Source organism: Fundulus heteroclitus, unplaced genomic scaffold, assembly GCF_011125445.2.
Source record: "Fundulus heteroclitus isolate FHET01 unplaced genomic scaffold, MU-UCD_Fhet_4.1 scaffold_48, whole genome shotgun sequence".
NCBI classification, from domain to species: Eukaryota; Metazoa; Chordata; class Actinopteri; order Cyprinodontiformes; family Fundulidae; genus Fundulus; species Fundulus heteroclitus.
Genome location: NW_023396901.1, coordinates 2,398,519 through 2,425,527, shown reverse-complemented (window position 1 = coordinate 2,425,527; position 27,009 = coordinate 2,398,519). Strand labels below are relative to the sequence as shown.

At 41.0% G+C, this 27,009-nt stretch overlaps 1 protein-coding gene across 1 annotated transcript; it reads left to right on the top strand.

Moving 5' to 3' along the window:
* Positions 1–767: 767 nt before the first annotated feature.
* On the top strand, positions 768–27,009 carry xpo6 (exportin 6). Its single transcript, XM_012882233.3, has 24 exons — positions 768–1,579; positions 2,399–2,489; positions 4,417–4,529; positions 5,067–5,264; positions 5,661–5,820; positions 7,078–7,155; positions 7,316–7,835; positions 11,277–11,403; positions 11,487–11,596; positions 11,689–11,797; positions 11,981–12,073; positions 14,651–14,720; positions 14,803–14,962; positions 15,101–15,193; positions 15,680–15,824; positions 18,186–18,335; positions 18,603–18,792; positions 18,913–19,068; positions 20,280–20,394; positions 20,502–20,673; positions 22,458–22,619; positions 22,742–22,840; positions 24,666–24,896; positions 26,348–27,009. Exons 1-24 carry the CDS (start codon positions 1,577–1,579, stop codon positions 26,447–26,449), a joined length of 3,447 nt encoding a protein of 1,148 aa, XP_012737687.2. The 5' UTR covers positions 768–1,576; the 3' UTR covers positions 26,450–27,009.

The window sequence follows — 27,009 nt, the reverse complement described above, 5'->3', positions numbered from 1 at the left end:
CCCAAACAGTTTTCTTAGGATATATATATAAACGGTTTTTTACAATTGTTATTTAGATTTACATTTAGATAGAAAACTATTTTAAAACAAAGTGAGTTTATTTTTATTTCTACAGAAGCCGAGAAGGGGCATTTCTAGAGCCTTATTAAGTAATAAACCATTGTCTTTATTTCCTAACATTTAAAAATAAATATAAGCATGTTACATAAAGCTGCACAGGTATTTTTTACAGGTCAATGCATAAAATGTACTGCAGTTTTCAAAATAAAAGCTCAAACATTAACAATAGATACTGAAGTATATTTTGATTAGAATTTAATAATTTAAATTGTCTATATATATATATATATATATATATATATATATATATATATATATATATATATATTGTGGAGGAGTAATATATATATATTCAACATAAGGTAACAATGTTAATATTTAGACATTTCGCCCGAATCATCCAATAATTTCAAGTCGGGTAATATATTTCCCAAACAGTTTTCTTAGGATATATATATATATATATATATATATATATAAACGGTTTTTTACAATTGTTATTTAGATAGAAAACTATTTTAAAACAAAGTGAGTTTATTTTTATTTCTACAGAAGCCGAGAAGGGGCATTTCTAGAGCCTTAAGTAAGTAATGGGTTATCTCATTAGTGTTGCGGTAATAGAGCTTGCACTCAATACTGAAAGTATTCAGTATTTATCAAATACGACACCGGATGTTGTGTGCTTCTTGCCGCTTTTTGACTTGACGCAAGCTGATTGGGTTGATCGTGTCAAAAGAGGAAGTTGTGAACCAGAGCCTGATCTGGAAGTAGCCGCCCTAAAAGCTTTGAAAAGGGAAATAACAGGGACGGACGTGCGTAGAGTTAGTGGGTTTATTATTGCAAGACTGCAAGATAAACCCGGCGTATAAATATTAATCTGAGCCGAAATTGTAAACCGCGAGCCCAGTCCGGTCGTGAGCGGCGGCCACGCGTGCCCGCGGTTGACATTTTAAGCTAACGAAAAGTGATGCCTTCAGCCTTCTAGAAAAAGCTAACAGCTTTAGCCGCGTCAGCTGCAGCGGCAGCAACTGGGTAATTAGGCGTCGAAAATGGCAGACTTTGAACGCTGATTAATGCTTCGTAACGTCGGGTGGGACGGGCGAGGCGACGCGGGCTCTCCTTTCGTCAAAAGCTGTTTTTTTATATTGTCAGTCTAACGGTAAACGGTAAACACCACGACGATGCAGCTAACTTTACACTTTGAGATAGACGCTTTCAACGTCCAGCCCGTTTAACCCGTGCCGTTTTACTACAGCGAGGCAGATATACTGGTCGTGCTTTGTAGGTGGTTCTATAAAGAAGTAGTCGGCTATGTCGGCGTGCGCCGTGTTGCTGCGTGCGGAGCACCAACCCGGGAGTTGTGCACCATGATGGAAGCGGTGTGCGGCGACGTTAGCCAGCGGACACCTTAGCTTGTGTTAGCTTAGACTTTACCAGCGACGTGCTAATGGTGGCCTGCGACGGCCAGTTGATCGGCGACTCCATAAACTGAAGGACGCATCTGGGCCAGCCTAACATGGTAAGTATGCCGAGCAGTTGTCTCCCCGGTTTGGTGGCGCTGAACCGACGCGGCTCTCCGGGCTAAGTAAATGTCCGCGCAGCCTGAGTGGATATCCCACCGAGCTCGTGTTGTCGTGACATCTAACGGTTTTCGGGGCCAGGTATTTCCGTGAAATCTGATAACCCGTCTGAGCCATCTCACGGCGCAAGACGCCCATTTTGCAGACAAAAATAAAATTAAAAAAATCTGCTCAGAGACATGTTTTGGCCTGGGCTAAAGTTCTGGCTTATTCTAGGAATCCAAACCTGCCTGTCATGATTGCTGCTGCTGCTGCCTTAAAGGCTCATCGCTTCTGCCAGACAAGGCCCGGCTTCTCTTGCAGCAGAAAGCAAGATCGCTGCATTACATACAACGAGACTGTTTTTAAAAAAGAAGGGGAAAAAAAGGTCTCGTTATTGCATGAAAACTCTCTGAGTGAGACGATCACGTTTGCAAGTCAGGGCATGCAAAGGAAGCGAGCTTACCAAATGCCTCCCCTGAGCTACTTTAGGCTATAGGGAGCCTAATTCATGTGCTGTTTCCTTAGCTGCACCGGCCTCAGAATGAAAAATGGCCAAATGGTCCCGCTCAATATTGTGACACATCTTGATCGGTTTTACCTGGTTGAGTTTGTTTTAGAAACACTTACACGGAGCAGCTTTATCTGGGTTTTGGCATGCGAGCAGATTTTTATCTTCTATGAAGAGGCATACCCTTTTTTTTCTTTTTTTTTTTCTCTTGCTCGTCAAATTCCTACCCTGTGGTCTGAGTGCACTGTCTGCTTTTATCATCCTCCAGGCTTCGGACGAATCATCGCTGCGCGCGCTGGAGAACCTGATGACAGAGTTCTTTCATAGCTGCACGACTAATGAGCGGAAACGGGAAATAGGTAAGTTCAGATTTCTGAGGAAATATGAACGCAATCTACAGGTTAGAGATCCGAGGCAGTCGTCGTATAAAGTTTATGCTAAGAATATTAAAGCCTGTAAAAATAGCGATGTATCAATTTGTGTACAATCCCCCCCCCAAAACCATTATTGTTGGGATTATTTTCTCTGTTGAAATCATTTTTCCACAGATGATTTGACAAGAGGACCAATAAATGCTGCATTGTCATTTTAAAATGGGGCCGATCTTAATTGTGTACTGTTTAGCAGCCCAACTCCACTAAATATAACTTTGATGGCGCGCTGGCCTTTTTTGTTAATGGGTAATGTATAATTTTAGGCCGTTTGTTTTTCTGAGGCGCTGACTTTATGCAGAGATAGATTTCCAGCCAAAACGACTTCCATCCAACTACTTTCCAGTGTCTGTCTCCAGCGGTCAGTGAGCGAGAGTCGGCGTACACTTTGGGCATGTTGCCCTTCTGTCATAGGGCAGCATGGATACACACACAACAATAAAAAGAACCATTCACAGACACACACCTGTGGGTAATTTTACACAGACCAATTAACCCGAACTCGTGTTTTTGGTATGTGGGAAGAAGCCGGAGAACCCACGCATGCACAGGCAGAATATGCAAACTCCATGCTGAAAGACCCCAGACTGGGATCTGAACCCAGGACCGCCTTGCTGCAAGAGGCTCCCGCAGTGCAGCCCTCTGTAAATCCATCAGTTTATTCATCCATCCACTCTCTAACCATCGTTTAGTCACCCGCCCGTTGATTTATCTGATTGCCCACAATCCCTCAGGTTTGTCCATACATCCGTCTGTCCGTGGTCCCCCACAGTACATAATGGGCGAAAGTGTGGAAAAGTACAGATTTCAGCATGAAAAATATTGCACTCTGCTAGGAGAATGGGGTTATTCCTTCTCAGATGAAGGGCATGTAAAACTTAAAACCAAGTAATGGATTGGACCATAAAGTTCTCTGTAGCTCACATTGGAGGATGGCGGAAAGAGCATAAAACGGCCTTTTGTCTCACCGCTACACCGTGTGGTCTGAGTCAGTTCTTCTAAGCTCCAGTTAAAACTCGTGATATTGCCAATAGTTGTTTTTTTTTTTGGCTAGATGTTCTTGTTTTTTTTTTTTTTTTTACAAGGCATTGAAGAAACACCAAAAAGTTTACTTATAGAACCTGAAAACATTAAATCTCCGCATTTTAATACCAACTTGAACTTTACCACAAAATCGTAACGCTAGCTAGTGTGTCCACCGTCGTCTGTTCTGCCATCACATTCGTTTACCACCTCCAGATGTTTAGTATGTGTATACTCCCAGTTTTAGTGTAGCAGAGGAAATCTTTTACTGGGTTAAAAAAGAAGCACTACACATTGGTTAAATCCCGTTCAGATCGCCTGCAGCTTTAAAACATCAGTCGCCTGTAGTTCAGATGTAGGCCATCAGAACCGTTACTGCGTGCAGATCCCTCCTACTCATTTCCTATCGGCGACGCCGTCATCGTCGCGGTATAAAGCCAGAATCCCTTTTGTGGCATTGAAAATAAGGTTTGCAGATGTCGTCTTATCGCCTCGTTTAAAAGCACGCAGCTTCAGTTCATACAGATGTCAGATTGATAAGGATTCATCACACGACGCTCTTCCCTACAACATGCATCTGTCTTTAAAACGTCTGGAACCCCCAACGTGCCGTATACAGGAATTAAATGTCAAATGATTCGTAAATACTACCAGTTAGCTATGTGCTTCTTTTTTTACGTGACATTATGTGCTTCCTGTGTTGCAACATTTTACTTTCAGTTTGTCTGTAGGTGAAGCACTACAAAGTCATGCAGCTCTCTAAGATCTCACGCTCACTTCCTCTTCTTCTTCTTTTTTCTTTTTTCTTTTTTTTGTTTCCCCCCCACTGCAGAAGAGCTGCTGAATAACTTTGCACAGCAGACGGGAGCATGGCGCCACTGCTTGTTCTTCCTCTCCAATACTCGGAATGAGTATGTAATGATGTACAGTCTCACAGTATTTGAAGTAAGTCCCGCTGGTGGCAGGAGGAAGTTCTTTCAGAGTCTCGTCGCCTTTTAAATGTTTTAGAAAGGAGACGGTTTACAGAGAAAAATAATAATTTTATTCATTGGAAGATATAATGATGTGATCCGTTGCTGATTTAGTGGATTTGCTCCACTTGACAACTTGAAGCTTCAGTTCCTGACCTAGATTTTTGTGATTCTCAGACTTTTCAGAACCACCTGGGTAAATCCCAAATTAGCCAAGCACTGCCGATTTTAACCGGTGTTGTAAAGTGTAGGCGGGCTTTTTCAGTTTGCCGTTGCCTTTAAAAGCAACAACAAAATATATGAATTCACACTCAATGATTGTTTAATGGATGTGTTAGAATAATGCTTTATTTGTAGATGCATGGACTGACAGAAATGAGTGGGAGCCGGGGGTTTCTCGCCAGCCCTGAGCTCAAAAGCAAAACTTGGTCCCTGAATTTATTCGGTGACGTTTGTTGAGAAAACGTTGTTTGTAAAATTGTCGCCGTCTGTTTTGTTTTTTGTTTTTTAGAATCTGGTGAACAAAATGTGGATTGGATTAGCTTCCCAAGACAAGATGGAGATTCGCAGCTGTCTTCCCAAACTCCTGCTGGCTCAGCACAAGTCGGTGCCGTATTTCATCCGTAACAAACTCTGCAAAGTCATTGTGGACATCGGGCGTCAGGACTGGCCAATGTTCTACCACGATTTCTTCACCAGCACCCTTCAGGTGAGCCCGCCAGCGGTTGTTCTGCTAACGCCAGGTTTTAGGCGTCACGAGCCGTGCGCCGAATTGCGTTTGAAGCGTGAAAGCTGTCCAATGAGTTGCCTTTGACAAACCCTGCAAAACCACAGCTTCTCTTATAATGAACATGTTTACTTGGGTAGAATAAGCAGTTCCAACAAGCTGACTAAGCACTGTTAAAAAAGATGTTTCAGTAAATTTGTACTGTGCTGATGTATTAAAAAAAAGCATGCAAAAAGCAAAAAATGACACAATGTAAAATGTTGAGTTACTTAAACAAGAAGCCCGCGGCACTTCCATGTTCCTGCCTTGACACGGAGGGCAGGTACAGCTCAAGTTGGTGGCAGAATTTCGTCATCTCTTTCCACTTTTCCTCTCCAGCTGATCCAGACCCCAGCTCTTGCTCCTTTGGGTTTGATGATGTTGAAAACCACATCGGAGGAGCTTGCTTGTCCTCGCGAAGACCTCAGCGTTGCCAGGAAGGACGAGTTGCGCAAACTGCTGCTCGAGCAGGTACCAACAGTGCTTGGGCTGCTGACAGGTAGGAAGTGCCTTTGAGATATTCCTCTGCTGTGAACAAACTTGGACACGAGCCTCTTGGGCCTCGGGGTCTGCAGAATTATTATTGAATGGTTGCGTTTAAATACTGAGTGTCTGGCAAAAGTATTCACACCCTTATAACCTTTTTGTATTGAAGGGAGTGTAAAAGTGCTGTGTGACTTTCAAAAGCTTTACAAATCAAAACTGGAGGAGTGTGACATCCAGTTGCCATCAACCCCTCTATTCTGATACCCCAAATAAAATCCATTGCCACCAGTTAACTTCAGATGCCATCTAATCAGGAAGAGTCCATCGTGGTGTAAATATTTGGCAGCTGTTCTGTGAAGGCATCAGAGGTTAGAAAACCTTAATCAACAAGCGCCAGGTTTAAGACTAAGGAACGTAAAGTTAGATGTGAAATTAAGTTGTGGAGAGTTTCAAAAGCAGGGCTGGGTTATAAAAGCATATCTCAATGTTTGGACATTTCTGAGTTCATTGTCAGAAAATGGAAAGAGTGTAATAACGTCTGCACGCCTATTATGTGATCACCCTCTGCCTAAACTGACAGGCAGGGCAATGAGAGCATCAGTAAGAGAGGCAGCCAAGACATTCATGGTATTTCTGGAGGAGCTGCAGAGGTCCACAGCTCAGGTGGGATAATGTGTTGTCAGGAGAATTGTTCACCGTGCGCTCCACAAATCCGTCTCTTTTTGAGGAATGGTAAGAAAAAAACCCATTGTTGAAAGAAAGGCGGGTGAAAAAAGATGTGGAAGACGGTGCTTTGGTGTTACGAGACAAATAATATTTTGGCCGGCAGGGAAACTTGTGGCCCACTTGCGTCGTCCCCATGTTGAAGCATGGTGTTGACCGGAGCATGTTGTGGGGATGCTTTTCTTCAGCAGGGGCAGGAAAGCTGGTCAGAGTTGATGGGGAGGTGATGGAGCTGAATGCAGGAAAAATGTTGAAGGATTCTTGTTAGGAAACCGTAAAGCTCCAAACATAGACGTGTTAGAATGACCCCCGTGAAAGATGGGGAAAACTACCTGCTGTAATCTGCTGTAAGGCTTGAAATATTTTATGTTGACGTATCACATATGTTCCCAGTAAAGAGCACCATAAGTTTGTGACCGGGATGTGAACGGGTTAAGGTGGCATGAATGCTTTCTCTAAGCGCCATATTTAAATCAAAATCTTAGAGCCCAGCGGTTAATCTGATGAAACCTTCTCGTGAATGACTGAACTGCTTTGTTTCCAACAGGTATCTTAGAGACTTACTGGGACAAGCACAGCGTCATCGCTTCTACCCCGCCTCCATCGCCCACTTCAAGGGAAGGTGGTAAGTGAATTGTCCTTTTTTTTATTTGTTAGTTTTATATAAAAGCCTAATAATTATGACTTTATTTAAAAAGAAAAATGTTGCTGATGAGTTGTAACATGTCTTTCATCAAGCAGTTTGTAAGTTAACATTACCGATTTTTGTTTCTTTAATGTGTCAGTGGAATTGCTGGGCAGTTTGTTTCAGGGCAGCCAATACTCAAAGCTGCTTTGTCAGCCTATGGCTGCGTTGGACAATGAGAGTCATCAGCTCTGTTGTCTTGTTTTGGAGTGCTTGGCTCACCTGTTCAGCTGGATCCCACTGTCCACAAGTATCACGCCCACCCTGCTGGCGTCCATTTTCCACTTCACACGCTTCGGCTGTGATCTGCGGACAAAGGCCAAGACGGGCCCCCTCATCTCCTCCCCCTCTAATGGCCAGCTGAACCCCGGGGCGGTGCGAACGCCAAACGGAGAGGGTCGCAACGGGCAGCAGAGCGAGGTCAACAAGGCGGACCGCGCTCGGCTCGGCGTGCTGGCCATGACCTGTGTCAACGAACTGGTGTCAAAGAACTGTGTGCCAATGGACTTTGAGGAGTACCTGATGCGGATGTTCCAGCAGACGTTCTTCCTCCTGCAAAGGCTGACGCAGGAGAACAACGCTCACACGGTCAAGAGCCGCTTACAGGAACTCGACGAGAGGTACGGCTCAGTACAGACGCAGATCGTGTCCTTGCATAAAGGGGAATGTTTGGTGTGGGGTTTGCTTTCTGAAAAAAATGGTTATATTTAGCTTTACACTAAAACCGACTTAGCAGAGTTCCTTTGAGTAAGACTCAAACTAGTCAAGTGCTGTACCAGAAAGACCGACCCAGTTCTCCAGTAATATACTGTGGTCAGCAGCGTCAAATGATTCGCTGAAGTCCAATAATACCATTATAACCATCTGCATTCATTGGCATATCATTGACAGGGTTCCCACGGGTCCTTGAAATCCTTGAAAGTTTGTGAATCTGAAAAAAAAATAATTCAAGCCCTTGAAAGTTTTTGAAAACAGCCAAAAAAAACACCTTGTCCTTGAAAGTCTGAATTTTTTTGTGGGGTTGAAAGTTCACACGGATGACGACTCATGTCATTATTTTACTACCACACGATCTTTTAAAATTATGTTGATAACGCAGACTTTTAATTTGCAAAAGTACGTTCGCTCTTCTTCGTAAGTTGGTAGGCTACGGTTTAGGCCTACGTGTGTCCAATAGGTTACATTCATGCAGTGTTGCCAACTCATCAAAGATGAAAGTAAGTGAAACAAATTGATATAATTCTGAACATCTCAATGCTGCACTTTTTTCCATAAAATTCCATGAAACGGTAGGCTAATGTACATCTTATATGTAATGTAGTATGGCATAGCCATGTACTGTGGATATAAATGTAGGCTATGAATATGACCAATATCAATGTAGGCTATAAATTAAGTCCACTTTCTTGCATTGCTTCTGACCCAACAACTTCTATGCCATTTAGTCTTTTATTGAATTTGCATTGTATTAAAATATGATAACCTATTTAGCGGTCACAGTAGGTAAATGCTGCCACGTGTGGTCCTTGAATTTGAGGAAATTGGTCCTGGAAAGTCCTTGCAAGGTCCTTGAATTTAATGTTCACCAAGGTGTGGGAACCCTGCATTGAACACCTTGATATGGGAGGTTTCTATGCCGTGGTGAGCACAAAAACCTGACTGGAAGACGTCAAAGCTGCCGGTCAGTCTTAAAGTGCGGTCACATTGGCGAGACAAAGTCGCCACTTTTGCGTGTCGTCGCTCGCCGGACATTATCACCGGCACAGCGGGCGAAAGGCCAGAAACACACCAGTATAATGGCGCTATCTAGTGACGCCACACTTCCCTGTCACTCCAGCCTCCTTACTCACTCTTCTCCAGGCTTGGTCCTTTCTGGACTTGTCTCAGTAGTACTCGGTTGAGTCATATAACTCAGGCCGGCCGCAGACCGTCATTATCATCTTGTCTTCCACGATGAATATAAACTGCTTTGCCTCCGCTGCACTCCACGTGCAGCCACATCTAGTTCCTGATTGGTTGTCTCCAGGCAACTAGACACTAAAGTTCAGCTTTTTCCAACTTTAACAACTGTCGCCTTACATCCCTCGCAGGTTTCTTGTCACCCTGGCTTCGCTTTGATTGGCAAAATCGCGCATTCTGCGTCGCTAGAATTGTCTCTGTGGCCTCGCTTAGCGGCACTTTGCTCCATGTCGCTCCTGTGTGGCGTCTGTGCTTAGGGATATCATGTAAATCTGTCACTCAACCTGACACATTCACGCTTTTAAGGCAATTAATAGTTGATAGTTTTATTTAATAACATTACTAATGAATGAATGAAAATTGGACACAAAATTGGAAATCAATTGATACGCCATGACTGGTAAAACATTCTTAAAGAAACCTGGGTAAATTATCAACAAGCGTAATTGATGTAAGAGCTTTTGTTGTGCGTTTGCGTGTGTGTGTGTGTGTGTGTGTGGGGGGGGGGGATATAGTATCTTTTACTTATACTTATTCACGATTTAATGTTAATATTGCCATATTCTCATGTTTATAGATGCATCAATCGGTCTTGTTCTAACATTTATGGCTGTACAATAAATTGCATTTGCAATATGATAGCAATTTAAAGAAAAACAATTTCCAAATCACAGAGGTCTCAAATGTTTGGCTACGTAACAATTAATGGTCTGACACGACCCTTAGGTGTCTGGAATATGTTATTACTTGTTTTACAGTTCATATAGTAAATACTGTTTTTTTTACCAGAAACTTTTAGGAATCTCACCATAGCATTAAGTACTGGTCAAACCATTTAATACATAGACTCGTTTGTTGGTTGCTATTTGCACTTTATGTTCAACAAAGATTGATGTCCAAGCTATTCTCTACAATAAGAATATTCTGATTTTAATTAAAAAAAAAAGATAAATTTCTTGTTTTGAATAGTCCTTCTTTGCAAGCATCTTATATTTTTGTTTTTTGTGAAAGTCCTACTAACATATAAGGATATAAATAGAGATTATTTTTCCATAGTTTACTGCCACAGACCATCATTTATTTTATTTTTTTACTTTAGGGAAAGAGCCAATGTCACACCATCTGAGATGTAGCAGTCACTGTGTGCATGGCTTAATAATTATATAATTAGCAGGGTTGGCATTGTTAGTAGGCTGTTTCTTGTGTTTGCCCAAGAAAATGGACCCTTATCTTAAAGCTGAGATTGTCAATTGACATGCAGCGGATAAAAGCCCGAAAGGATAAAACAGAAACTTTGCTCTACTCAGTTCAGCCTTCCTGCATTCTTTGAGTAGCCTCTGTACAAAATGTTTTTCTTTTAATTTTGATTTCTAAAGCTGTTTTTTGCTTCCTCCAACTTTAGCAGAGGAAGTAATGGCCGCCATACTAAAGAGTGCTGTTGCTAATAGATCTGGAATCGCTGCATGCAGTGCATTCGGTTGCATGTTCATGTTTTTAGGCCAGCCGCCCACCAATAAGAGCTGATGATGAAAATCCTGGTAACCAGCTGAATTCTCAGTGTGTCTCAGGCTTTTATGGATAATTTTTAAACCAAGTTTTGAAACGCGAGTCCAGGTGTGACAGGGACCTAATAAAAATGGAGAGTGAAATAAGGAAGCAATACATCTTTAAAAAGCCTCAAATCCTGATTGATTTGCTCAATACAGAGATCAGTGTAAACGATTGCATTTAAGAAATTATTTGTGGGGAAAAAAAACAGTCAACGTATATTTTTACCGTAGAAGCAGGCAAAAAGCAAGTGAGCGACAACATTCAGGAAAACGTTTCATTAACTGCAGTCTTTCAATGAGCTGGTTTAGTTGTTTTTTTTATACCAACAAGCTCTTTATTGCTTTTTCCTTCTGCATTGTTTATCATATGGACTTTATGTTGGTTTTCAGGTGGTTTGTTGGGGAGATGTTTACTTTGTGTTGCCTATCACAAATTGCTAATTAAATACATTCCGGTTTGTGGTTTTGATTGGACAAAATACGACCATGTGGTATAAATACTGTTCATTTAGCGACTGCCTTTATATTAATTGTGTCTCTGTGATCTTGCAGTTACTTGGAAAAGTTTACAGATTTTCTGCGCCTGTTTGTGAGCGTCCACTTGAGAAGGATTGAGTCAAGTCCTCAGTTTCCGATTGTAGAGTTTCTCGGTCTGCTTTTCAAGTACACCTTCAACCAGGTAACGATGGGTTTCATCACTAATTACCATATTTATTCATTGCTAGAGAGTTTATACAGAACTGCTTCTCCTTGAATCAACAGCCTACGCACGAGGGATACTTTGCCTGTTTGGACATTTGGAGCGTGTTTTTGGATTTTCTCACAACCAAAATAAAAAGCAGACTTGCTGACAGAGAAAGTGTACTTAATAGGTAAGTCTTATTAACTGCAAACAGTACACCTGTGTACAGCTCTTTTAATGTCTTTTTATTGGGACTAATTGCGTTCATGTGGGATTTGACAGGTATAAAGATGCCTTAGTTCTTCTGCTGAGGGAGGTTCTCAATCGCATTCAGTTCAGATACAACCAGGCTCAGTTGGAGGAGCTGGATGATGAGACTCTGGATGATGATGTAAGAAGATTTATCAAAAATAAAAATGTTTCATAGTTGCTTTATCACCAAGTACCAACCGGTGGTTTATAATATAATATAAATGTACTGCATTATTAGCGTAACAATCTTTGAACTCCTTACACCGGCACATCTCTCTCTCACCTCAAAGCCTGAATGTTCTTCTTCATTCTATCACTATAGCAACAGACTGAATGGCAACGGTACCTACGGCAAAGTCTGGAGGTGGTTGCCAAGGTGATGGAACTGCTCCCATCCCATGCATTTTCAACCCTGGTAAGACGGCGGTTCTCATTATGCCGGCATTATATTCCATTTTACCAGTTTAGCATGCCTTTTAAGTAAATTACTTTCCACAGTAAATCCACTTGTTTAATGGCTTGTCTGAGCCGAAAAGCTTCCTGCACGTCAACAATTATGTTAAACAACATCATTAATTCACGTTCTTGCAGCTTAATGATGCAGCTGGAGTGCGTTTTGCACTCCTGCATTTAATTGTTTTTGTATGATGATCCTGAATTAAAATAGTCAAATATTAGAATAATTAGGTTGTGTTCCTACAAGACCGGGACGTCTTACAAATACGGTCAATAGAAAGTCCATAATTAAAAATGTTCCAGGAGATGGGAGGTAGGTCACAAGGATGGAGGAAAGTGAGGTAGGATGCAAGGAAGGGAGATAAGACAGGAGGAAGGAAGAGAGTGAGGTAGGACGCAACGAACGGAAGTAGGACATATGGAAAGAAGAAAGCGAGGTAGGAAGGAAGGAAGAAGGCAAGGTAGGGTGCAATGTATGAAGAAAGCGGGGTAGGAGGCGAGGGAGGAAGAAAGCGGGGTAGGAGGCGAGGGAGGTTAAAAGCGGGGTAGGACGCGAGGGAGGAAGAAAGAGAGATGGGACACGGAAGAAAGCGAGGAAGGAACAAGGAAGGCAGGAAGAGAGCAAGGTAGGATGTAAGCAAAGAAGAAGGCAAGATAGGATGCAAAGAATGGAAGTAGGACACATGGAATGAAGAACGCCAGGTAGGATGCAAAGAAGCAAGCAAGGTAGGATGCAAAGAAGGGCACAAGGAAGGAAGGAAGGAAGGAAGAAGGCAAAGTAGGGTGCAATGTATGAAGAAAGCGAGGTAGGACGCAAGGGAGGAAAAGAGAGGTAGAACACAAGGAAGAAAGAAAGGAAGGTAGAACACTAGGGAAGAAGGAAGGTTGGACGCTAGGAATTATTTCTGCTCTTAAATCCAAATGTACTGTTTTTATTTTGACACTGCATTTTATTTTGAAAGGGACTGCAGCGCCCTTCCCCTCTGAATCGCTCTATTATTAATCATGTGTGAACCTGCATAAGCTGAAGAACTTCAGAGATTCTGAGAAACGATAATGTTCTGCGTACTTTAAGAATGCGTTCTGTTTCTTTGTACTCCACAATAAGAATGCAGCTGTGTTTACTAGAGCTTCTAAAGCCGGGACAGTTTGTCCCGTGAGAAGTCGGCTGCTGTTTGCTAAAATGGGTTATGATCAAGAGGAAATAGAAAAAACAAATCTATACGAAAAAGCAAAGCTGCAATTGTTCTGGAAGGATTACCTGCTATGCTCCCAATGTTCCTCTTTTTGTTTAAAGTTTAGTTTATCTGCACTTTTTTATAGGATTTCTTCTTATGAGGATATTTTTTGTTTTTAAACCAAGGGTAAAAGCATTGGTAAAACTAAAATATCTAGGGTGGTACAGTAGGGAACACGGTGTTCATCTGTCATTCACATCTTTGTGCAAAAAGTTTTTAAATAAAATTTTCATCTTTAGAAGGCAAGCACAGTTCATCCTTTGACTCTCACTTTGAAAAGAATACAATGTTAAAATAGGCCGCTGTTGATTGATGTTGTTATAAACCTCAACAATTAACAGGATAAACTTGGCTACAATTTGATATCTTTGATACTTTCCACGATCATGCAAATACACGTTTTGTGGCCTGTAACTTTTAATCGACTTGTTAGAATGTCAACAAATTCTTAACTTATGACGTGTGAATCTGCAGTGCTGTAAGTCAGACTGTTTGATTTCAAATTTCCTTTGAAAGGTTTTCCTACTATGTTTTTTTTTTTTTTTTTTTCATTATTATTTTGCAAGCACAGTGTTGCTAACGTATCAAAAACCAGAGCTGTATTATTTCAGGGAAAATAATAATTGTGACATTATTCCTGAACATCACAATAACTACACTGTATATGAACTATGATCTATAATCATAATTATGAATTATAATTGTAATCTTTATTTCCCAGACAATTAATTTAATCATTTACGTTTCCATTGGGCCTAGCATCTTGGCAGCTAAAGAAAAATGCCTGATGTGCTCCGTGAGGGAAGCTGGAGTCCAACAAACTGGACAATAGATATAGATGTTCACAGCTTAAATCTATAATAACAAATCTATAATTTGTTCAGTGCTTTGTATGAAACGCTTTATAAATAAAATGATAATAATAAAACTTATTATTATAATGTGCCCTACCTAGTATTGCATGTATGCAGTTCACTGTGACTGTGGACTGTTATATCATCGTGCTTTATTTACTTAGTTCAAAGAACTGAATTTGAACTGTGATAACTTTGAAATTGTTCCTTTTTTTTTAACCCACTTCCTCCTGAGGGACACTTCATTTTGTAATCGCTTGTTGAGCTTTACTGTGGCTTCAATGTCTTTATTCAGCCCTTTACTAACAAGCCTACCCTGTCCTTATCCGTTATGTGCTGGTTTTGCTGCACGTCTACCCTAAGTTGATGAGACATTAAAGTAAAGGATTTTTTTTTTGCATATATTCCAAAAGTCTCATTTATTCCGGCCCTCTGTCTTTCCAGTTTCCAGTTCTGCAAGAAAATCTGGAAGTGTACCTGGGTCTGCGGCAATTCATCGGCACCACTGGCTCAAGTACGTAAAGCGCGGACCATTTTCTGATGTCTGTTGATTTAATTCGAGAGCGTTTACTTAATTATAATTTATTTTCTTTTAGGTCGAAGGCTGAACATAACGGCAGAGAATGATTGCCGGCGCCTCCACTGTTCCCTCAGAGACCTCAGCTCGCTGCTACAGGCAGTCGGACGCCTAGCGGAGCATTTCATCGGAGAGGTTTTTGCTGCGCGCTTCACTGATGCTCTGGCTGTGGTGGAGAGGTCAGTCCTCTCTGAAAGAGGCGGGGGGGTGCTAGCATTAATGTTCATGTTCTAACGTTTCTGTCACGTTTGTGGTATTTTTATGAAATACGTGGCACATAATGGACTGTTTTTTTTTTTTTTTTTGTCCTCTTTCAGGTTGGTTGAGGTGACTTGCTACGGCTCTCAGACCGGCCTTTACGACCTGGAGACAGCTGTGCCTTCTGTGCTCAAACCCGACCTCACTGACGTGTGAGTATCACATGTCATGAATTCACTCTAAGCACCGCTGACTTACAAAACTCAGCTCAACTTCTCTCTTGTTGGTAACGCTGAGTGTGAACAGTTTAAAAATGCTGGTGTGAATTTAAACGTCTCCGGCTGTGAATATTTTTTTCTAAGAAATGCTAAAAAGCCACCCCGGCAGCCTGGGGGGTGGGGGAGTCGACGGTTCCTGTTTAGAGCAGCTTTATGTTCGTACATTATGCAGTTACAGGATTAAAAAGAATGAATTTTAAAATAACTTCACTGTCGTTATTCGTCTCACTCAAGCCTAAGATACTTTCTAGTCTTTTGAACAATCAGGGTTTCTATGTTTTATCTTGTCTTGATGATTAAAAAACAAGGTTTTGTGTTGATCAGTTGTTGACACCTATTGGTGTCATCAGCACTTTTCACAAAGCGAGCCATGTCTCCTGTTTTGTCTAACTATGCGCCTCTTTGCTTTGTTTATTACAGACATGCGCAGGCTGTCGCTGCTTTGCAGGCCTATTCCCACTGGCTCGCTCAGTTCTACAGCGAAGTCCACAGTCAGAACCAGAGCCAGTTCATCAACCTCATCACCTCCGCTGTGAATGCTAGTAGTCCACTCCTCACAACTAAGGTGCTTACCTCAATTTTATTCCCTCGTTTGTCTTTTGGTGAAACTTTAAAAGGATGTAAGAATATTTTTTCTCAACGTTTGGTCAGGAATGCCCTGAAAGTGTTTCTCCAGACTTTACAAATGTTTAATTGGATATAAGAATTGAAATGCAAGTTTTAGAGTTCTCTTTGTAGTTATATTTAAATGTAGTACCTTGATGAAATAATTTGTTTGTTGGAATATTTCCATTATATATATATATACTTGCAGTGTGACTTTAATTCACATTTCTCATCACATTTGATATTTTGATTTTGTCTTGGGTGGCAAGCTTTGAAATGTGTTTAGTTATGTGGGTCCTCTGCTGGATTACAGAGGTACTGCATATTAATGCAGTCACTTTCTGAAATCCTAGCTAAGGCCCCGTTGCCATTGAAGGAAAATGTTTGTTTTTGCGAGTCAAGTGAACAGGTCAGACGTTTTTAGAATAAGTGGAAATGCTCAAATCTTGTCCAAATCTAATTTTCTAAGTCAGATTTGAGCCACTTCCTTATATCTTTCCTATATGTGGTTTGAATGTGACTTCAGTAGCAACCACCAAGGCGGATTTGATGCATCTTTGACGTTAGTTTCAATCGACATTTGTGAAAACTTTGAGCCATCGGCGGTTGTAAAGGATAGCAGTTAACATTAGCAAGGCAGACGGCAAACCTCATTAATATCAAATAGAGATCGAACAGCTCGTATTTGGACCCGTTTGCATAAGGATGTAGCTCAGGGCTGTGCAAAAATTGGTGTACAGTCCTGCATACGGAGGATTTGCAATGTCGAAAAGGTTTTTACTCCTTGCAAGCTACTGTGCACATTTCAACAGGAGCAGCGTGGGGTAATCTGGCCCCGTTGCAAAGGGATACAAAGGCTTGCAACAAGTGTCCTGCCTTTGGAGTCAAGAGGAGAGGCGCTGACATAGATGATTAAAAGCCCCACTAAGCTGGATGATGTAGAAAAAAAGCGTATTGATAAAATAGAAATCATCTTGATCGATATCGATAATTATCAACAAATTAAAAATTGGCATTTTACAAAGCTTTGGCCAGGGCTGCACTTAAAATGTAAGAGTTTCACTGTCTTTATTCATGCTCTTCCCCCTCAGCCACACAACAAATGGCTTCCGTTTTCCGTTGGACACCATAAAACCCATTTCTTCCATGTTTGCTGGACCAATCATTTACTTTTTCTGTTTTTTTTCACCATTACAATGTATATTATCATTTTGACTTGTCGACCAAAGCAAAAACACGGAATAAACATCTGGCAGGTTTGGTAGGTTTAAAGTCCAGCAGCTCAGCCAGTCTATTTTCAACCAGACGATGTCGGCTATTGTAACCAAGAGAAAAGTGTCGGAGCCTCCTTTAATCTGCTGGCCAAAAGTGTGCAGCAACTGGTGTGTGAGGATGTTGTACTGTATTATGCGCTTCATGGTAGCAGGTAGATCTGCACTCTGTCGTTGGCATCCTCTTAAAAAGACTTCAAACTGTAGGAATTGTGTGATAGAACATTTTTGTATTTTTGAAACCAGTTGCTTTTTCTTTTTTTTTCTTTTTTTTAGAACTGTGGTGTCTCACTTTTACATGTTGCCAGCTTTCCCAGCTACAGTGTTTGTCATTTCAAACTAAGGCGAAGGTTTTTCAGAACCACATCATTGTTTTACTAGGTCTCTTTAAAGTCCTTAATGGGAGCTGTCTGACGATTGATGCAAACTGCAACGTCTCTTTAGCCGAGATTTACTTCTTTGAGTTGCCAATTCCGTAACTCAAAGAAGTAAATCTTGCTTTTGTATGTCATTACCTAAGGTATGTCATTTGTGTATAATGAAAAAGGCTATGCATGAGCATAATCCATCTGATTGATGGAAAGAATAGCTTATATAAAGAATCTCTTATCTTGGAATGAGTTTTAAATGCATAAACTGAAGCTGCCTGATACCTGATCAGAAAAGCAGCAACAGCGGTTTGAGGAGGTAACCAGTAAAAACTGCCAACCTTAGCTTCACAGAAAGATTTCTCTATTTTTTTTGTGGACATTGCTGGGCCTTTCAGTTTTGGTAATTAGTTGTTAATGTTTCTCACATGAAATGACCAAAAACAAAAGTTCTATGTTTAAGTTTTAGGCTTTGGGTGTGAGCAGCTGGAAGAGCAACTCAGATCAGCAGACCTGATCTACTTGATGTACCTTTACCTCTAAATTTATTTTAAAAGAAATGATCTTACCTCCTTCAAAAAAAAACTGGGGTGTTTGCAATAATTAGATTTTTTTTTTTTAAATAGCAGCTCCCAGGAATCTGAGTCCTTATGGTAATCATTTATTTTATTAATATTCCAGGTACCTGAGAAGCTGCTGCTCTCAGCGAGCCATCTGATGGTTTCCATCACTGCTACAGTGAGGCCGGTGTTTTTAGTCACTTTGCCAGCTGTTCAGAACATCTTCAACCGGATTACTACAGAGAACCAATCCCACCGACTTCCCCAGGAGGTAAAACTAGTTGGCTTTCAACAGCGTTTACGTAACGTTAATGTCATTTACTGATGATGCACCATTTCTATGTTGAAAGTTTTGTTGTTAATTTAGATTTTATTGCCGTCGTTTTGTGAATCGCTGCTTAAATGTCACAATTTACCATCTTATCCGGCTGTAGATCCTTTTTGAATTTTAATGTATTTCCCGCTTCTGAAGATGAAACATTTAGAAATGTTTTCTGTGACTGAACTAACCAAATGTGTCCGTCTGTGTTTCGTCCAGGCTCACATTCTTGTGTGCAGATCTTTGTCCAACATGCTGTTGCTTCCATGGCCCAACTTACCCGAGAGCGAGCAGCAATGGCAAACGCGCTCCAACAGTCACGGCACCCTAGTGGCCGCTCTCACGCGGGAGTATCGTGTTTTAAGAGGAACGGTGAACATCAGTGCACGACAGCCGGGTCTAGATAATGGTTGGTGGAACGTTCTCGCTGTTCAGTAACTTCCGTCTGAAAGGTTACGCTGCCTGCTTTCATTCTTCATGATCCATAAGCATCTTTTTTTTTTTTTTCTCCTGTTTGTCTCCTCCCCAGTGAAAGCAGTGATACATCACACTCTGCCTGTGCTCAGGGATATAGTCGACAGCATCTCGAGTGAATCCACCAAGTCACGGCAGATCTGTTACCAGAGTCTTCAGGAGTCAGTCCAAGTGACTCTTCACCTGTTCCCAGTTTTTATTCAGCAGCCAGGTTCGTCTCTCAAAGCCAGTTTGATTTAGAGTCGAAACTAAAAGTGTGGCCACATTAAATGTTTTTTCTTCACATTTGTCTGATTTCCTGCAAGTTGTAAACGCAACACGGCAGAATTAAATCCTAGGTATCTTGTTCTGCAGACGCCACGCTAACCTGCATCCTTGACCTATATAAAATGCACACATGAGTTGGGGCTGCTTCTCCGCTTCCTTCTCAGGAGATAGAGCTGGGCGATAAATCGATTCATTCAAATCTACCATTAAGATAAAATTTTGGGAAAATCTGGGTTTTATTTTGCCAATGCGCTGATTGGGCTTCCATGAAGAGAATAGCCTGCAATGCTCAATACAAGTTTAAGAAAATATATTGTATAGAGGAATTTTTTTTTACCATAAGATGAGACACTTTAATTTATTCCTTTATTTATTTATTTTTTAAGTTAGTTTGAAGTTACACAAGTGAATCCTGTTCTCAGCTCACTGTGTGATACAACTAGCAGCAAACATTTTGTTAGATTTTCATTGTTTATAATGGCAGGGCCGCCATCTTGTTTTACCAGCATGTTACACTGCTTGTATTTAGTTGCACTTTGAATTCAGGTTAACTCTCAGATTAAATGCTTGAAATAAAAGAAAGTTTTTAAAATAATTTCTTTAATTTTGTTTTGTGAAATGAAAAGGACGGGGGAAAAGTGATTAATCTGATTTGGTAGAATAAAATCTGAGATATTATTCTTAAACCATATCGCCCAGCCCTATCAGGATATACAGTTTTCTTTTATGATTTATCCATTTAATCTGTCCCTAAACTGGCTTGTCTTATTGCTAATGCTTCTTGACGTTTGGAGACATTTTTAATTCTCACAGAAAAATACCGTCGTTGAAACTTGTGTAAACGTTTGCTTCCTAAAAACACTAAAGTGTAAGCAGTGCTGTGCAGAAACAACTTTAACCAACAGCTGGGTCAAAGTTTAGCTCACCCATGTTTTAAATAAAGGAATTAAGGTTAATAGTTCAGCATCTATTTAGCATTCAGATTGTTAACCAATTTCATAGTTGCAATATAAACTAGTTCTTGGTCGTCCATTAATACAAAGCATATTATGTCAAGCAACATGATAAAGATCTGAAAATAATACTCTAACATGAAAACTTAATGTTTAAGCTCTTTGACTTCTGCTTTTGTGATTGTGACTTTTTCTGTCGCAGATGTGACCGATGAGATGCTGGCCTTCTTCCTGACTCTGTTTCAAGCATTGCGAGTCCAAATGGGCGTAGCTTTCACGGGACAGATCATCCAAACGTTCCTCAGCATGTTCACAAGGTAAAAAAAAAAAAAAGGAAACTTTACATCAGCATTCGTACCGAACATGTTGTGTTTTTACATCCTGTCTTTATAAGAAGTGTTGATATGACGTGATGTTTCTCCAGGGAGCAGCTGGCTGCCAGTATTTTACATGAAGGCAGCGCCGGATGCAGGGTGGTGCAGAAGTTCCTGAAAATCCTGCAGGTGGTGGTGCAGGAGCCTGGTCAAGCTTTCAAGCCCTTCCTGCCCAGCATCCTCTCTCTGTGCATGGAGCAGGTCTACCCAGTTGTGGCAGAGGTCAGTTGGTGTTTATGACGGATGTCTGGGAAGTAATCTTCAGACGGTTGACTGTTAAGTCTCCCTCTTGCATGAAACAGTGCGGTACAGTTTTACTTAGTATGAGACTTTCTAGTCTCATCTTACACCGCACGCAGGATGTTATTCGCATCGTGTGTTTGGTTGACGTGGCAACCATTTTGCACACTTTGATCTGACTAAATGAGAATTGGAAAAAGTTAGTAATCAGTATTGAACCAAGTACACTCCCTAAGACTAGAACCACCAGAGGGCGCTATTTTGAGCTTGCGTTAGAGGAACCTTGGACGTTTCTCAATTCAGGACTTGCGTTCTTGGCAAGAACACAGGAAGAACGGACTTGGGGAGAACGGGAGCACGCAGAACGTATCTGTATTTGAACAGAAGCGTACTCGTGACATCTCCACACTCACAGCTCGTCTGGACCTGCATATCACCTCCTGTTATTAGTAGTCTTTAGATGATAAGTTATTACCTATATTGATCATAAAATTAAATAATTGTATGAATAATGTATTGGTTGTTGAATGTAAGAGGTAATATTTTGTTAAATAAATTATAATTTAAGTTCTTTATACTTTTAAGCTTGTTTTAAAAATGTTTTCAATAAAATATAGTGTGGTGTATAAATAGTTTTGCATGTTAAAAAAAGGCTAATGTCCTCGCCTCAAACTAACAAATCTGAAAATGTACTTTTGAAGAACAGCAGCAGCCAAAAAGGGAGAAACAGCCCTTGACTGCAAACAGGACATTTAAAAGGGCTGAATTTCGCTTCTATTCAGTTGTTTTAGAAATACAATAAGAATTCAAGGTGACCAGCAAAAAATAGGAAAAATTACAAAATAATAGGATTGGATAGAACTATATTCTCCTTGCCCTCTTTATAAGCTAGTCCTTGCTATATTACTGGATTTGACCCCTTTTGCTTTCAGAACCATCTTAATTCTACTTTTTAGCCCATCTGCTTGATGGTTGGATTTGTGAGAATCCAACATATCTTGGTTGTAAAAAGTGGTTTGTGACTGTTGCCTTTCTATCATCTTAAACATCCTTTCATTTTTTCTATTACTTCTTTTCCACTTTTTGGGATCATTCACTGTAATCCTGAAACAGAATTATTCTGGAGACTATCCTGTCTGGTTGTTAAAACCCTGCCACGTTCAAAGTTGCTTGAATCCCACTTCTTTCCCATTCTGATGCCCGGTTTGAACTCTAGCAAGTTGTCTTCCAGTTGCTGCCATGTCGATGATTTTGTTTTGTTTTTTTAATCAGGTGTACCTAATAAAGTGGCTGGCGATTTTTCTAGTAGCTTACGGTGTTTATATTGGTTATTTTTCAGCTAAAATTTATAAAATATTGATCAAAATAATAAACGTTTTTTATTCTAATGATTCATTATTCAGTAATTTAGCATGTTTTGTTCGTCAAGATCTTTTAAGAAAAGTTCAAGCTCAAGGGATTCAGAGGGAGATCTGGAGCGCTGCAGAGGCTCAGGGAGGCAAATGAACCTGCCTAAAGCACTGTTAGTGGAAAATACTCCGATTAGAAGGCAAATAAAAACAGTCATGCCATATTGTATTGTACCATGAGCAGTGTCATAGCATGCTTTGTTCTTTCTCTTCTTTAAAATCCTGAAAATTTTTAAAAATTGTTTACTAGATAATGAAGGTAAAGACAAATGCTTGACCTGATAATGAATATATAATAAAGAGATTTCCTGATTGTCCGAATCTCATTTTCTTCCTGAATGTTTTCTCTTGGAGCAGCGGTCCTCCCCGGATGTCAAGGCAGAAATGTTTGAGCTGCTGTACCAAATACTGCACCAAAACTGGAGGTACTTCTTCAAAACCTCAGTCTTAACAAGTGTCCAAAGAGGAGGTGTGGACGACACCATGGAGAATGAGGCCCAGTTCACAGCAGCCATGCAGGTGTGTTTACCCGTCTCCCGCCTATCGATATAACAAAGAATAGATCCGATTTTTAGGACATTTGCGTTTTGCAAAGACTCGCTCAGCCTCATTTGCTGTTATTTGTCAAAATATCTTTTCAGGCTTTTGGACAGTCCTTCCTGCAAACTGATATCCACATCTTCAAGCAGAATCTGTCCTATTTGGAGTCACTCAACAGCAAGCACAAGTTGTATCACAGAGTACGTTCAGCTTTTCCTCCGTCTTCTTACAGTTTGAGCTACTAAGTTATTAAGGAGTTATTATGTGTAGGGATGGGTTCCTTTCACGACGGTCACACTGTAACTGATGGATTGCCGGTTTGATTCCCGCTCTGACCATCTCAGTCGTGCTTGGCCAAGACACTTCACCTGAATTGCCTGCTGGCGGTGGTCAGAGGCCCCGGTGGCGCCGATGTATGGCAGCCTCACTTCTGTCAGTCTGCTCCAGGGCAGCTGTGGCTACTAACATAGCTCACCACCGTCAGGGTGTGAATGTTGTGTAAAGCGCTTTGGGGTCGTCAGACTAGTTAAAGCGCTATACAAGTACAAGTCATTGACCATTTTACACTTGAACCAATACCCAGTACCTGCACTGCAAAAACGGAACTAGAAATAAGCAAAATATTCTTAAAATCAGTGTATTTGTCCTTGATTTGGACAGGTAAATAAGATGATTTGCTAATGGAATAAGATTTTTGCTATTAAAATAGGAACAATTAATCTCCATCTTATTTCAAGTTCAGGATGTCTAATTATCTTATTTTAGGGGTACAAATACTTGTTCCATTGTCAGATAGTCTTATTTACCTGCTCAAATCAAGGATAGATACACTAACTTTAAAATTAACATTTTACTTGTTTTGTGTCTTTGTGGTAATAAATGTTAGTTTAATATTCAAATTTAACATCTCATTCTCAATATACAAACTTGTTTGGATCTACAAATTAACCCTATTAAATAATTTGACTTTTAATACATTGCCTGAATCCACACCACATAAAACACATTTTTAGCAAAACAGCTATCAGAGGCACAGAGTGGACGAGGTGAATGCAGGATTGAAGCTGTGTGTGCATAAAATTCAGGGAATAGTTTTAGTGCAACAGTTTCAGAGAAGAAGAAAAAATATAATATTTTATCCCGCTTTGGTAATCCAGGGCGAGGTATGTTTGCAATAAGGGAACAGGCTCTCCTTTCTGATCTTTGCTCTGACTTCTTCAGGCAGGTTTCAAGACAAAGCAGCAGCAGCTGTCTGTGAGACCAGGCTAAGAGAAGTGTGAAGGAGCTCACAGCAGCGCTCGCCGCTGCCTCAAGACAACTTCACATCGATTGGTGCTTTCACCGGAAATTGGCAATAACACAATAGAAAGTCGCTGGATTTTTCGCTAGTCTCTCTTTTTTTTTTTTTTTAAAAGGTCACTGCATAGGTTTGAAGAGTCGCTAAATATCGGGAGAAATGTACTAAATTGGCAGCAGTGACCTGTGCTTCATGAGATTAGAAATATACCTGCTGCTGGCCTCGCTCTACGCCTCACAATATTGCCGCCAGCATAATCTGCAGCGCGTTTTGAAAAGTGGAGCTATACTTTCGACCGCTTTCTATCAGCCATGCTTGGTTTCCTGATGCCATCACGCACTTGTGCGTGCAATGCTGCGTTCGTGTTCGCATGGAAAACTGCCCACTCTTACACTTACTCAGTGTCACAGTGATGCATTTAGGTACCATTAGATTTCTCGTGAATCAGTACTCTATAGTACCGACGTGATTCGGTCGGTGCCTATAAAAGTACAGAATTTGGTACCCATCCCTCCTTATCTGCGTAATAATAAACAATATTTAGAATTTAATAATATTGCTTCTAGATCTCATAGAGTTCCAGTTTTTTATGCGATGAATGATTTTTAAACCTTCAGCTGATTCTGTTCTCGGGGACCTGAAACGTTTAAGGGTTACCAACTTTCACATATTTTGGAACACCTTTTATTATAACTCACCTTCCGATTGTATTTATTCTGATCCTTCAGAAGCTTTTCAGGACCTCGATGCTCTTCCACTTCATCAACGTGCTCCTGCAGGTCCTGCTGCACAAAAGTCACGACCTCCTCCAGGAGGAAATCACCCTCGCCATTTACAACATGGCGTCTGTCGACTTCGATACCTTCTACTCGGCCTTCATGCCCGAGTTCCTGAACGGCTGTCAAGGCGTGGACACCAATCAACGGGCCGTTCTCGCACGCAACTTCAAGCTTGAACAGGTGAGCTTTCTCTTCCTCCCCCCCCACGACTCGTCAAGTAACATCTTTTGTCTTTTGTTTTCACTCATTTGTTTTCACACATTCTGCGTTAGATAAAATCACGCCTTTGACACCACTAGGCCTGACGCCTTACAGGGAGCTGTCCTTTAAGGCAGTGCTGGTTGTATTAGTGCTTTAATAATCTTTTCATCTTAACAGTCAACCGTCTGAAATGGCTGGATGTGATTAAAAACACTCAGGCATTGAACAAAAGTCTTCGTTAAGGGAGTCTTTCAGGTCCAGTGTAGCGATAGAGGAGGCAGATAAAATTCCCAGCAGCCACTCTGAACTCATTCATCAGTGATCTCCGTACACATAAATAAACCCTAAGTCACAATACCTTGTTCCTTGTGTGAAAGTACAGCCTTAAAGAATATTCATACTCCTTGAACATTTCCAAGTTTTGCCACAAACCCTCATTGTATTTTGTTGCCATGCGTTTTAAGTTGCATGTGTGAGGTAGAAGAGGATGAGCAGTTCGGCTGGTCTCGTTAATGGTGACCAATGTAGTGCAAGTTTCATCATCACCGACGTGGTTATTAAATGACCATGTGATGTCGTAGACCAACATGAAGTAGAGTATAGTTGTGGGGTGGAAGAACAGTGACGCGTTGATTTGAGTTTAGTTTTTCTTACAAATAAAAGTGGGGTGTATTTCTTTTCATGTTCCGCTCAGACGTACACCTGGAAAAAAAAACACCTGCCGCAATAATAGCTGCAGCTCTTTTGCAGGACTTCTGTACCGGCTTTGCACGTCTAAATTAGCAAATTGGCGCAAGCAGCATCAGGTTGGATGTAGATGATCTGTGAACCTCAGTTTTCAAGCCATTATCACAGATTGGATTTAGTTTTGGACTTTGACTAGGCCATTGTTTTTAGCTCCATATTTCATAAGAAGCCTATGGTGAGAAAACATCTTCCCTGCAGGGATTTTTACATTGGTTTACCTTTTTTTTCTGGTTGTTCCTGCTGTAGTTTAGCAAAGTTGGTAATTAAAGCACAGTTCAGGTGAGCTGGACAAATACCGGTGCTTCTTTTCTTCGCTTTCAGCTGAAGCAAAGTAAATGAGAGGCTAGTTAAATACCACATTAGCATTCCTCATTGTCACCACTGGACCTGACTTTTTCACACTTTGGAGTCTGCAGCTCCTCCTACGCACCTCAAATCCAGCCGGATTCACAAATTCACATAAAGCCATTGTTTTTCATTGTTTGACTCCGAAATATCTGTTGAATATTGCACTCCACTTCAGAGAGGTCCTGCTTTTGTCGTGTGAAAATGACCTTTTTAAAGCATAAAACCCTTTTTGAGCAGATTTAATGAATGTCCTCTGCACCCTGAAAGCATCATCCATAACGCTTACGTCAACATGACGCTTCCTGTAAATTAATTTATCTCCAACTCCATTCCAGGACCTGCCCTCGTTCACTCAAAGCGTGCAGAGACTGGTGAACGACCTTCGCTACTACAGACTGTGTAACAGTAGTTTGCCCACTGGTACCATCAAGCTATAGCCAAACGACTGCTTGCACCTCTCCACCCGTCAGCTGTGACCTTCAAAGACTGCCTGTGCTGACCACTCTGCCCCACACTCCTCCACTTCGGCTTCGCTCCGCACAAAGCAACGGCAAGGAGCATCACACATTTCTTGGTTGAGTAAGAGGGGGTGGGTGGGCATGCTGCTGATAACGTTTTTTAATCTCTACTGTAAAAGGTCGACACATTGGTTTCTTTCTTAGAGCAATGTCCTCCTTAGTGTCTTGCCAATGAACGTTTGTTTGGTGGGGAAACGTAAACCTGGTCTGCAGTTGGCATCTGTCCAGACCCGGAGCTGTCTGAGCCAGGCCTTCTCTCCCATTCTGCCACAACAAAGCTGGGCTGGAACTGAGCACTTTTTAACTCCATTTTTGAGTGGGTTTTTTTTTTTTTTTTTTAAATGTCTGCTTTTATTCATTTTTGCCTTTTTCATCTCCAAAGGAGACAGAATCTCATCTTAAGATCTTTCATATCATTCCATTCTGAAAAACGTGAAAACTGCTTGATTAATAAATTGCTTTTTTCTTCTTCTTTTTTA

What these genes read in the sequence shown, in the direction of transcription:
- xpo6 (XM_012882233.3), top strand. An exon ending in TTACAGGAACTCGACGAGAG is followed by an intron (nt 7,836 to 11,276) that starts GTACGGCTCAGT and finishes GTGATCTTGCAG; the next exon opens with TTACTTGGAAAAGTTTACAG. An exon ending in TTCCTCAGCATGTTCACAAG is followed by an intron (nt 20,395 to 20,501) that starts GTAAAAAAAAAA and finishes ATGTTTCTCCAG; the next exon opens with GGAGCAGCTGGCTGCCAGTA.